The sequence below is a fragment of the Dermochelys coriacea genome, chromosome 5 (assembly GCF_009764565.3).
Source record: "Dermochelys coriacea isolate rDerCor1 chromosome 5, rDerCor1.pri.v4, whole genome shotgun sequence".
Taxonomy (NCBI): Eukaryota; Metazoa; Chordata; order Testudines; family Dermochelyidae; genus Dermochelys; species Dermochelys coriacea.
This window is the reverse complement of record NC_050072.1, coordinates 46,483,764-46,497,347: the sequence shown is the minus strand read 5'-3', so window position 1 is coordinate 46,497,347 and position 13,584 is coordinate 46,483,764. Positions and strand designations below refer to the sequence as shown.

General features: G+C 39.5%; 1 protein-coding gene across 6 annotated transcripts in view; it reads right to left on the bottom strand.

Moving 5' to 3' along the window:
* Positions 1-13,584, bottom strand: part of AP3B1 (adaptor related protein complex 3 subunit beta 1) — a 334,397-nt gene that overhangs the window by 253,930 nt on the left and 66,883 nt on the right. For all 6 annotated transcript variants that reach the window (XR_006281799.1, XR_006281800.1, XM_038401874.2 and 3 more), the window contains exon 4: positions 797-892. Coding sequence is in view for 4 of the 6 variants with exons in the window: in XM_038401874.2 (XP_038257802.1) it covers positions 797-892 (96 nt within the window). In the remaining 2 variants the exon portion in view is untranslated. The remainder of the gene's footprint in view (positions 1-796; positions 893-13,584) is intronic.

The following is a 13,584-nucleotide window of genomic DNA, read 5'->3' as shown; positions in this document are numbered from 1 at the left end:
AGTAAGGGGGCAAAAAATCATCAGGCCCCCGAAACAGGTTTCTGTGAAGTAAGAAAAGTAATTCTCTTTAACGTGTATGCCACATGCCAAGGCCTCTGCACTAAAATATCTTTCTAAATCTTTGCCACCCTATTTCAGATGTGGTTCTTAGTTTTGGTTATCTGATCGCATTTTCCCATTCCCTCCTACCCCATGATTTTGAATTAGAGTTGAGGAAGTATAACAATATTAGTCCCACTGGCTCTTACTACTAGGACTATTGTGGGTAACAGCCCAGAATTTTCTTTAGGGGATTTACTTTATTTAATCTATTTTAGGATTTTATGCTGCTACCCCAAAAAGCAATCCAAACACCTTCCATGTAAAACCGGTTAGCAGAAGTTTACTTAAGGGAGACTCTGGCTCTCCTCATTTTTCCAGGTATCAGGTGTCAGTACAGACTCTGTGATACTGCTGGAACAGAGGAGAAGCAGGCAAGGATATGTATTTTAGGTACATAGGTTTGAAAAAACTGTTTACGTTTTTAAGTGAAGTATTTTTCTTCCTGTTTCTAACCACTTCTTAAAAGTTTTTTAAATCTTGTTTTTGCTACTTCCAACCATGCAATTTAGTTGCTAGTTACTGTATTTAACACCTTTAAAAAAAAAGCACAAAAAGTCAGGTGCAAGTCACATGGAATCAATTTAAACTCAGATATTTATGAACTGCAGCATACAGTTTTTTCTATATCTGGAGAACAAATGAAGACAGCTATATTTTTGACAGCACATCAGGGCAATTAACTATATTTACTCACCTTCAGAGCTCGCTGAAAAGTGCTGATGGACAACAATGCCAGGTCCTGCTGCTCCTCTGCATAGCGCATCAGATAAACGTACACTAGTTTTTTTATCTAAAAAACAGAATATAGCATCAGAGAATTTAAGAATTCTACATGACCACATAGAAATCTAAACTAAACTACATTTGTTACTTGAAAGGCAAAACAGAGATGCCAGGGGAGGAATTGGCATTCCAAATTTTGTATTTATGATTAAAAGCATTTCTGAATAGTCACATGCTCAGTGCCTCAGGAAGAAGGGTCATTCAAAAACTTCCTAAATTACTACATTTACAATAAATCAAGAATTCCTGATGTCATGCAATATTGTCTAATTAAGATAGCAAGAAAAATCAGATCTACCTTTGTCCTACACTACATGAATTTGAAAAGTACTCCAAACTGTTGATCTACCACAAGGGATGCAAAATTAAAAGCATTTTAAAAAGCTTAGAACAGTGGTCCCCAAACTGCTAAGTGCACCCCATGGGGGGCATGGAGAAGTGTTCATGAGAGGTATGGGGGGGGCACAGGCCAGCCCCCACAGGTGGCGAGAGCACCACCTAGCCCTGCTCTACCCCAGCCCCACCCCTGGACCTGGCACCCAGCCCCGCTCCTGGGGGGATTGGGGCACACAGATTCCTTTACTTTTAAAGAGGAACACAAAATAAAAAGTTTGGGGACCACTGCCTTAGAATGAATAATTTCCTTATGTACTCAATTTAATTCAGACAAACAATTGTCCCACTTTCAGTTTATATAAGTTACACAACAACTTGTCCCACGGCAAAGCCTCTGTATGTCACGTAAGCACAGAATACATTTTTTTATGTTTGAGTTATAAAATGACTATAGGGGTTTATAATGGAAACTCTGAAAGACCCTTTACTTCAGCTGTGCTATAATTACTGTCACTATTGGAAAAAAGATTTGTGCCAGTTCTGGCAAAAAGCATAATATTAAATCACAGAAGGTACAAAACACTAAGTTATTTGTTGTTCTGCTACAGACAAGCAGCAATCAACATTGACCACAAGAGGCCTATGCAATGAATGACTGCAGGTGTGTAGAGAAAACCTCCTTTCCTTGAAACCACTCTGTGATTAGAAATGGGAGTTCTTAGTGCTTCTTGTCTACACTATTCTTTTATCGTTTACCTTCATTCAATGTTACAACAATCCTTTCTGTAAAACTAATAATAAGGCCCCATTAGGCTTGAGGAACACAGACAGATCTGTTTAATTAGTTCATCCATACAAGTACAGCAAACTCCATGAGTTATTCACTAAGACTTTGATTATTTTTATTCTATACTGCCAGTTAGGTCACTTTTTGCATCTTTTGACATCTAATGCCATGACACATGTAACACGGCGGCATGTACTTGTAAAAATGAAATTTACAAGACACTTTTGTAACAATAAAGTGCCCTTCAATTCTCTTAAGAGAAATAAACATGCTCTAATGCTTACACTTCATATTAGAGTATGAAGTATGAATCAAAAATTTAGGAGCATGTTTAGACAGGAAAGACATCTATGGACTAAGAAACCATTTTAAAAAACCAACTAAAACATTTATGATTACATGACCAGGACAAATGCATATATTTTCCCTTATATAGAATGCTTACAGACGAACAAAATTTGGTTATTGCTTTATGGACTCAATCAAGATCAATTTTCTAAAAGTTTGACCTACTATTTCAAATAGATACCAACAGAGTCAAAAATAATTTTGAGAATTCAGTTAATAGAAAGATAGAAGACAACCAAAGGAGAGGGTTATTCACCTTGGAACTTCAAGATGTGTCCCCCTGTGGGTGCTCCACTTTAGGTGTATTGAGCACCCCGTGCTTGTAATTAGAGATCTGTAGTAGAAGTACATTTAGATGCTTCCAATAAGGGAATCTTAAACCAATATCAGGAGGCTAAATTAAATGACATCAGTTATGGGTCAAGAACACTAACTGTAGCTGAGAAAAATTACCTTCATTCAGGAAAACCGGAATTTCTGGTTTTGAAATGGGCTGTAACTAACAGCCCTGTAGACTACCTGTACTATGCACAATCCTTCACAGTTTACAGAGAGATAGTAACCAGTTAACTTACATATTCACCTTTACCAGGCTGAATATCTCAGCACACTGGGTAGATTGAAGAATTCAAAGTTAGCTATCATCCACAGAAATCTAATGTGGAGGCAGATGCTCTATCCAGAATGCCTCCTGATATGGAAAAACATTTTTTTGCCAAAATATTCAGAAGACGCAAATAAAGATGATGTTTAGGCTCTCTGACAGTCCTTGTATATACAAAGAGATAGTAAAGTATCTTGATTACCAGCTGTTACTGCCAATTTTTTGGTAGTAGAAGACTTCACCACGGGTTATATCCCCCAAAAAGTCTATTCCACGAGAAGACGTTTTGGCAACTCAGAAGGAAGATTTAGCAGTTGCTAAAATTCTTCATTATAAGTCCTTGGGACACAAACTGAATAACCAAGAGAACACAGGAGGATGTGGTAAGGTCCACTTCCCTGATGCATGAATGGTATTGGTTGCATTGGATACAAATGGAATACTTTATTAGAAAACCAAGTTATGAAATCAACTGGTATTACCTGAAAAATACACCTTTAAAATCCCTCCTGGCCAGAGGAAAAACCCTTTCACCTGTAAAGGGTTAAGAAGATAGTATAACCTCACTGGCACCTGACCAAAATGACCAAAGAAGAGACAAGATACTTTCAAAGCTGAAGGAGGGAAGGGGGGGAGAAACAAAGTCTCTCTATCTGCGTGATGCTTTTGCCAGGAACAGAAAAGAAATGGAGTCTTAGAACTTAGTAAGTAATGTAGCTAGATATGCATTAGATTCTGTTTTGTTTAAATGGCTGATAAAATAAGCTGTGCTGAATGAAATGTATATTCCTGTTTTTGTGTCTTTTTGTAACTTAAGATTTTGCCTAGAGGGATTCTCTATGTTTTGAATCCGATTACCCTGTAAGATATTTACAGATGTTACAGAGGTGATTCTTTTACTTTTTTTCTTCAATTAAAATTCTTCTAAGAACCTGATTGCTTTTTCATTCTTCTTAAGATCCAAGGGTTTGGGTCTGTGTTCACCGATGCAAATTGGTGATGATTTTTATCAAGCCTTCCCCAGGAAAAGAGGTGTAGGGTTTGGGGAGGATTTTTGGGGGAAAAGACGTTTCCAAGTGGGCTCTTTCCAGGTTATATATTGGTTAGACGCTTGGTGGTGGCAGCAGTCAAATCCAAGGGCAAAAAATAAAATAGTTTGTACCTTGGGGAAGTTTTAACCTAAGCTGGTAAAAATAAGCTTAGGGGGTTTTCATGCAGGTCCCCACATGTGTACCCTAGAGTTCAGCGTGGGGAAAGAACCTTGACAATCGAGGACTACAGGAAGAGATGGAACTCTTAACAGCAGAGTGAGTAATCAGTCGCGCAAGAGGTATTGGTTTTATTGGCCAGTGATGGAGGACACTGAACGTTACATAACTAGAGTCTGATACATGTGTCAAGCAAAACAAACCTCACCAACCTACCAGAGCTCCATTTAACTGAACATAATAACACAGTCAATAGCACATAGACAGAAGTAAAGGAGGATATGAATACATCTTAATCACAAAAAGAAAAGGAGTACTTGTGGCACCTTAGAGACTAACAAATTTATTTGAACATAAGCTTTCGTGAACTACAGCTCACTTCATCAGATGCATGCAGTAGAAAATACAGAGAACATGAAACAATGGGTATTACCATACACACTAACAAAAGTGATCAGGTAAGGAGGAAAAAAACCCAACCTTTTGTGGTGATAATCAAGGTAGGCCATTTCCAGCAGTTGACAAGAACGTGTGAGGAACAGTGGGGGGAAAAATAAATATGGGAAAATAGTTTTACTTTGTGTAATGACACATCTACTCCCAGTCTTTATTCAAGCTTAATTTAATGGTGTCCAGTTTGCAAATTAATTCCAATTCAGCAGTCTCTCGTTGGAGTCTGTTTTTGAAGCTTTTCTGTTGGAATATTGCGACTTTTAGATTTTCTGGTCTGTAATAGAGTAACCAGAGAGATTGAAGTGTTCTCCGACTGGTTTTTGAATGCTATAATTCCTGACGTCTGATTTGTGTCCATTTATTCTTTTACGTGGAGACTGTCCGGTTTGGCCAATGTACATGGCAGAGGGGCATTGCTGGCACATGATAGCATATATCACATTGATAGATGTGCAGGTGAACAATAGCTTCTGATAGTGTGGCTGATGTGATTAGGCCCTATGATGGTGACCCCTGAATAGATATGTGGACAGAGTTGGCAACGGGCTTTGTTGCAAGGATAGGTTCCTGCGTCAGTGGTTCTGTTGTGTGATGTATGGTTGCTGGTAAGTATTTGCTTCAGGTTGGGGGCTGTCTGTAAGCAAGAACTGGCCTGTCTCCAAGATCTGTGAGAGTGATGGGTCTTCCTTCAGGATAGGTTGTAGATCCTTGATGATGCGCTGGACAGGTTTTAGTTGGGGGCTGAAGGTGACGGCTAGTGGCGTTCTGTTGTTTTCTTTGTTGGGCCTGTCCTGTAGTAGGTGACTTCTGGGTACTCTTCTGGCTCTGTCAATCTGTTTCTTCACTTCAGCAGGTGGGTATTGTAGTTGTAGGAATGCATGATAGAGATCTTGTAGGTGTCTGTCTCTGTCTGAGAGGTTGGAGCAAATACGGTTGTATCGTAGAGCTTGGCTGTATACAATGGATTGTGTAGTGTGGTCTGGATGAAAGCTAGAGGCATGTAGGTAACTATAGCATCAGTAGGTTTCCGGTATAGGGTGATGTTTATGTGACCATCGCTTATTAGCACTGTAATGTCCCGGAAGTGGATCTCTTGTGTGGACTGGTACAGGCTGGGATGGAAATTGTTGAAATCATGGTGGAATTCCTCAAGGGCTTCTTTTCCATGGGTCCAGATGATGAAGATGTCATCAATGTAGCGCAAGTAGAGTAGGGGCATTAGGGGACGAGAGCTGAGGAAGCGTTGTTCTAAGTCAGCGATAAAGATGTTGGCATACTGTGGGGCCATGCAGGTACCCATCGCAGTGCCGCTGATTTGAAGGTATACATTGTCCCCAAATGTGAAATAGTTATGGGTGAGGACAAAGTCACAAAGTTCAGCCACCAGGTTTGCCGTGACATTATCGGGGATACTGTTCCTGATGGCTTGTAGTCCATCTTTGTGTGGAATGTTGGTATAGAGGGCTTCTACATCCATAGTGGCTAAGATGGTGTTTTCAAGAAGATCACCGATGGATTGTAGCTTCCTCAGGAAGTCAGTGGTGTCTCGAAGATAGCTAGGAGTGCTGGTAGCGTAGGGCCTGAGGAGGGAGCCAGACAATCCTGCTGTCAGGGTGCCAATGCCTGAGATGATAGGGCGTCCAGGATTTCCAGGTTTATGGATCTTGGGTAGCAGATAGAATACCCCTGCTTGGAGTTCTAAGGGTGTGTCTGTGCGGATTTGCTCTTGTGCTTTTTCAGGGAGTTTCTTGAGCAAATGGTGTAGTTTCTTTTGGTAACCCTCAGTGGGAACAGAGGGTACTGGCTTGTAGAATGTGGTGTTGGAGAGCTGCCTAGCAGCCTCTTGTTCATATTCCGACCTATTCAAAAACAGACTCCAAGGAGAGACTGCTGAATTAGAATTAATTTGCAAACTGGACACCATTAAATTAGGCCTGAATAAAGACTGGGACTGGATGTGTCATTACACAAAGTAAAACTATTTCTCCATGTTTATTCTCCCCCCACTCGCCCCCACTGTTCCTCACACATTCTTGTCAACTGCTGGAAATGGCCCACCTTGATCATCACTATAAAAGATGTTTTTCCTCTCCTGCTGGTAATAGCTCACCTTACCCGATCACTCTCGTTACAGTGTGTATGGTAACACCCATTGTTTCATGTTCTCTATGTATATAAAATCTCCCCACTGTATATTCCACTGCATGCATCTGATGAAGTGAGCTGTAGCTCACAAAAGCTTATGCTCAAATAAATTTGTTAGTCTCTAAGGTGCCACAAGTACTCCTTTTTTATTTTGTGGATATAGACTAACATGGCTGCTACTCTGAAAGCTATCTTAGTCATAGTGGATCATTTCACTAGGTTTGTCCAACCCTCCCTACCACCAAGTCAGAAAAGACTGTGGCAAACAAGATTTTTCAATTACTTAGTTTTACCGTTTGGTTTCCCCAAAAGGATACATTATGATCAAAGGGCAGAGATTTGAAAATAATCTCTTCAGAAGGTTACAGCACTACTGTAAAACTGTGCCATCTCACACAATCAGGGCAATGGACATGTAAAACATCCTAAACCAAATTCTGCTGGCTATGTTGAGAACCTTGCCAGAAGAACAAAAGTAAATTGAAAGGACTCCCTCGGAAAGGTAATTTATGCCTATAATATACTTAGATTGAAGCGCCAGGGGTGTCACCCTTCTGCTTATTATATTAAGGATCAGCACATTTGCCCATTGACATTGCCTGTGGCCTACCTATAAACTCTGAATCTGCACCTGGGAACCAGATTACATTGAGAATGGAATCAGCAGATGAAAGTAGTTTATGTTCTCAAAAAATCAGTCACCCATGGAAAGAATCATTATGATCAGAGTGCACAATGCTGTCTTCTTGCCAGGTGACAGAGTACCCATCTGGAATCTTTCAGAGAGACGGGGACTAGGCAAATTAAGATCCTATTGAGAAGACAGAATTCAAGTAGTACTTCAAAGGAAAGGAGAATAGTCCTAACTATGAAATAAAAGCAGAAGATGGAAAAGGAGGTAACTGGAGTTCTTCAGTGAAATCTTCTCGTTCCCAGTGACTTCGTACCTTTGGATATACCACTGCCCTCCAAACCCCACAGCAGAATACATGAGAACAAGGCAAACTAGCACAAAAGGAAATCAAAATGAGGCCAAGAATTCAGACTCCAGTGATACTGATAGTGAGAGTGAAGACAAACCTCATTATGTGATGGGACATGGCACAGAGACTCCGAATCCAGATTTGATCCACAACTGGGAAATACAGAGAATGTGAACTGGGAACAGCTCAGACTGGTGTGACAATCACACCAGCTACTGAAAGACATGACTATCAAACCAAGATCACGGCTCCTGAAGCCAGTACTGCACAACAGGAGAGATCACCAGAATAACCCACTGACATGCAAGGTTATCCAGCTAGAGAGAAGAGTCCCACAGACAATGATGCATGAACAGTCAGGGGCACCAGACTTATCAGTGTCTAAATCCAGCTACTGAACTGGTGAATGCACCACAGTTATTCTTGCATTTGTCTCATGCCATGACTTTTGTATCTTATCCTGCATTCTATCCAACACTGATATAAGTGAGATTGAATTAAAGTATGGATGTTGATCTACATCAAGTGTTCTATAGTTCTGGATAATTTATTATGTTCATTTAGTACAGGGGATCTCAAACTGGGGGTTGTGACCCCTCAGGGGGTCGCAAGGTTATTACATGGGGGTGGTCGCAAGCTGTCAGCCTCCACCCCCGAACCTCGCTTTGCCTCCAGCATTTATAATAGTATTAACTATTTTAAAACTGCTTCTAATTTATTGTGGGGACGGTCACACTCATAGGTTTGCTGTGTGAAAGGGGTCACCAATACAAAAGTTTGAGAACCACAGATTTAGTAGGTATTTTGTCATGCCACATGACAGAGTTACACTGTTAAACCTTTGGTCATATGGGGAAACATGTATTTCATAAGTATAAGCATCTTTGGGAATTTAAATAATCAGAAATGACTATTTTGTTGGATACTAGAACTACACTTGCCACACAATTGGTGTTAGGCAACAACTTTATGAGTATGTGGAACTCACGGGCTATTACTAATAAGTCAAATTGATGGACTGAATGTTATATATATTGTTAATAGAAATGTCAGAACAACATTACATTTATGAGGGGGAAGTATAATACTCATAAGAGAATGGCAGGGGTTAATTTACCTGTGCCCTGTGCCTTTAAGGGTTATAGAGGAAAAAAGGAACACAGCAGGGAAGAAAAGTGTCAGCCCAGGAAATTGGTGGTGGCTGCGCTCAGTGAGACCGCGTTGTTGTGCGGCTTATGCAGGATGCATTTAACTTTTTTATATAAAGTTTTATGAAACCTTAGTTTTAAAACCATCCCTGGACTAAGTATGTAATAAGTAGCAGGAGTGCAACAGTTAACAGAACTCAAAATTATCAACTTTATAGCCACTCTCATCAGTAACACTTCCCACTTAGACAGCTGGGTCTCAATTTGAAGCCAGATTTACAATGCATTCTCATCCCACTGGTTGAGAAAAATACACATGGAAAGTTTTAACACTAGCCAAATCACTCAACCTGAATCTACAATTGTGTAGTTCATCTCTTGGATTTTATGTTTTTGATATCTCTAACCACATTGTGCTTTGATGATCTGGAAGACAAGGCAAAACAATCTGAATATTTAATTAATCAGATTTTAAAATATCAATGCAGTTTATTCTCTTTTTCCACAAAGAGACCCAGGTCAATGGGACTACTTGCATATTTAAGATTTTGGCATGCAAGTAAATATCTTGCCAAAATCATACTAAAATTAGGTCAGCAAAGCTGATTTATTTGGTAAATAACGTGATGGCTGCAGGCAAACAGTTAAAAATAGCTCACAGTTTTTCACCATAATTCCTGGCTCACACAGATGCATAAAACTTTTCTTCACCACCACCAGCTGACTGACAGTTCTGATTTTGCCTCTAATCATACATCTGCTCTCAGTTGTTTTGAACCTGCCTGCTGCTAGAAAAGAATTCCCCTTCACACACTGAGTGACCACAACAGCACAGCTGCAACTGCCTTCACAGCCATCAAATATTCTTCAGCTGGAGGGGGCAGGGAAAGTAAGCAACATGCCTAGTCAAGTTGACAGTGGATGGGGGAGTTTAGTGTTGAAAAGTCACCCCCCTTCATGCCAACTACTGTCACTTCCCTTTATATTTCAACTCCTAGACACATGAAAACATCTGCTCCCTAAAGATGTGAAAAATATAGCCAGCAGTCAAACCTGTAGCATTCATTATTACATTGATGCCTGGTAATTAAAATTCCCCAATGTTACAGCATTGCTTCCAAATTTGCCCTTCCACTGGACAAAATGGGAGTGGCTTTCCCACCCCTCTTCACCACAACACTTACTTTCATGAGAAGAGACTACAATCTCAGACTGCACAGTGTAGAAGTTTCAAACGAGATTCAAAGTCCCCTTACCCATGCAATAAAAACACTCATTATTGCTCCTCAGTTCAAAGCCGCTTAACCAGAAGAGAGAAAATAATCCCACATAAGGAAAGGGCAGGGAGGGAGTATTCCATATACCTATTTAATTTGAGATCTTCACAGAGAGGACTGAGTAATCCTTTTTTGTACTGTCTGGGACTTTTCCCTGTTCTGATTTGTCCTATGCTTTTTACTTTTAATCTTTGGCAAATAAAGGCTTAATTTGTCGCATTTCTAGTATTTTAATTCACACTATCCACAGAAGTTCCTTTCAGGTATGGGGAAGAGTCCTAATAAGTTCATTTATGCCTTTGATTTTTTAAAATCTAGATCTTAAGTGTTTTGCTCACATTAGTCTGATCTTACTAATAAAGACTATATACATTACACAAGTTTCAAAATCTCTGTTCTGGTTCATCAGTTTGCATCCAGAAGTCAGCTCCATATTAATAGCAAGAAATCTAATCAGCGATTATTTTATTGACTCAATATCTTGTGTGTTTTTCACTACAGTGAGTCCCGTCAGGAAAAGAAGAAAGTACTTACCACATTAATGATTTTAAAATATACAAGGAATTTTTCATTCTTTTTCATATAGCTTCCTGATCTGAACACTACAAATGCATCAATGGTACCTGTAATGTGAGCGTAAAATGGACATACACATGTGGGGAAGCAACAGTGTTCCAATAAGGAAATAGAGACTAACGGGGTGGAGCATGTGAAAGAGAGGAGTAATACAGTTTGAAATAACTTCTCTTTGGCATTAGTGTAATTAATTTGATTTTTTTTTAAATTAGTTTAACAGAACTCCAGTTACATATAATCTTGCTACTTTAAGTACTGGTAATACAGATCTCTACCTTTCTCAAAGTCAACAAATAGTACCAAACGCAGTAAGGAAATATATTTGAGAAAACTTCAATGGAATGAGGATTGTAAAACTCAATAATGAAGGATTTCAACTATCCCCATATTGACTGGGTACATGTCACCCTCAGGACGGGATGCAGAAATAAAGTTTCTTGACACCTTGAATGACTGCTTCTTGGAGCAGCTAGTCCCGAAACCCACAAAAGAAGAGCCAAATCTTGATTTAGTCCTAAGTGGAGCACAGGATCTGGTCCAAGGGGTGAATATAGCTGGACCATTTGGTAATAGTGACCATAATAGAATTAAATTTAACATCCCTGTGGCAGGGAGCATTTAATTTCAGAAAGGGGAACTACACAAAAATGAGGAAGTTAGTTAAACAGAAATTAAAAGGTACAGCGCCAAAAGTGAAATCCCTGCAAGCTGCATGGAAACTTTTTGAATACACCATAATAGGGACTCAACTTAAATGTATAACCCAAATTAAAGAAAATAGTAAGAGAACAAAAAATTGTCACCATGGTAAAAGAACCAGTGAGAGGCAAAAAGTGAAAGTTAAATCCTAGTGAGGAAAATAGGAAGGAGCATAAACTCTGGCAAATGAAATGTAAAAATATAATTGGGAAGGCCAAAAAAGAATGTAAAGAACAGCTAGCCAAAGACTCAAAGTACTAGCAAAAATTTTTTTAAATACATTAGAAGCAGGAAGCCTGCTAAACAACCAGTGGGACCACTGGACGATCAAGATGCTAAAGGAGTACTCCAGGACGATAAATGCCACTGCGGAGAAACTAAATGAATTCTTTGCATCGGTCTTCATGGCAGAGGATGTGAGGGAGATTCCCAAACATCAACCATTCTTTTTAGGTGATAAATCTGAGGAATTGTCCCAGATTGCAGTGTCATTAGAGGAGATTTTGGAACAAACTGATAAACTAAACCAGGGGTTCTCAAACTGAGGGTCGGGACCTCTCAGGGGGTCGCAAGGTTATTACATGGGAGGGTCACAAGCTGTCAACCTCCACCCCAATACCCATTTTCCTCCAGCATTTATAATGGTGTTAAATATAAAAAATGTGGTTTTAATTTATAAGGGGGGTGTTGCACTCAGAGGCTTGCTATGTGAAAAGGGTCACTAGTACAAAAGTTTGAGAACCTCTGAACTAAACAGTAATAAATCACGAAGACAGATGGTAGTCACCCAAGAGTTCTGAAGGAACTCAAATGTTTGTAGTTGCAGAAATACTAACTATAGTCTGTAACCTATCATTTAAATCAGCTTCTGTACCAAATGACTGGAGGATAACTAATGTGACGCCAATTTTTAAAAAGGGCTCCAAGGGTGATCCCAGCAATTACAGGTTGGGGCTTCAGTACTGGGCAAACTGGTTGAAACTATAGTAAAAGAACAAAATTGTCAAACACATAGATGAACATAGTTTGTTGGGGAAGAGTCAACATGGGTTTTTGTAAAGGGAAATCATGCCTCACCACTCTACTAGAATTCTTTGATGGGGGTCAACAAGCATGTGGACAAGGGAGATCCAGTGTATATAGCGTACTTAGATTTTCAGAAAGCCATTGACAAGGTCCTTCACCAAAGGCTCTTAAGCAAAGTAAGCTGTCATGGGATAAGAGGGAAGGTCCTCTCATGGATTTGTAACTGGTTAAAAGATAGGAACCTAAAGGTAGGAATAAATGGTCAGTTGTCAGAATGGAGAGAGGTAAAGAGTGGTGTCCCCCAGAGGTCTGTACTGGGAACAGTCCTATTCAACATATTCATAAATGATCTAGAAAAAGGGGTAAACACTGAGATGGCAAAATTTGCAGATGATACAAAACTACTCAAGATAGTTAAGTCCCAGGCAGACTGCGAAGAGCTACAAAAGGATCTCACAAAACTGGGTGATTTGGCAACAAAATGGCAAATGAAATTCAATGCTGATAAATGCAAAGTAATGCACATTGGAAAACATAATCCCAACTATACATATAAAACGATGGGGTCTAAATTAGTTGTTACCACTCAAGAAAGAGATCTTGGAGTCATTGTGAATAGTTCTCTGAAATCATCCACTCAAATGTGCAGCGGCAATCAAAAAAGCGAACAAAACGTTGGGAATCATTATAAAAGGGATAGATGATAAATATAAATCCATGGTATGTACGCTCACATCTTGAATACTATGTGCAGATTTGGTCACCCCATTTCAAAAAACATACTGGACTTGGAAAAGGTTCAGAAAAGGGCAACAAAAATGATTAGAGGTATGGAACAGCTTCCATATGAGGAGAGATTAATAAAACTGGCAGTTTTCAGTTTGGAAAAGAGACGACTAAGGAGGGATATGATTGAGGTCTATAAAATCTTGACTGGTGTGGAGAAAGTAAATAAGGAAGTGTTATTTATTCCTTCTCATAACACAAGAAATAGGGGGTCACCAAATGAAATTAATAGGCAGCAGGTTTAAAACAAACAAAAGGAAAGTATTTCTTCACACAACGCACCGTCAACCTGTGGAACTTTTTGCCAGAGGATGTTTTGAAGG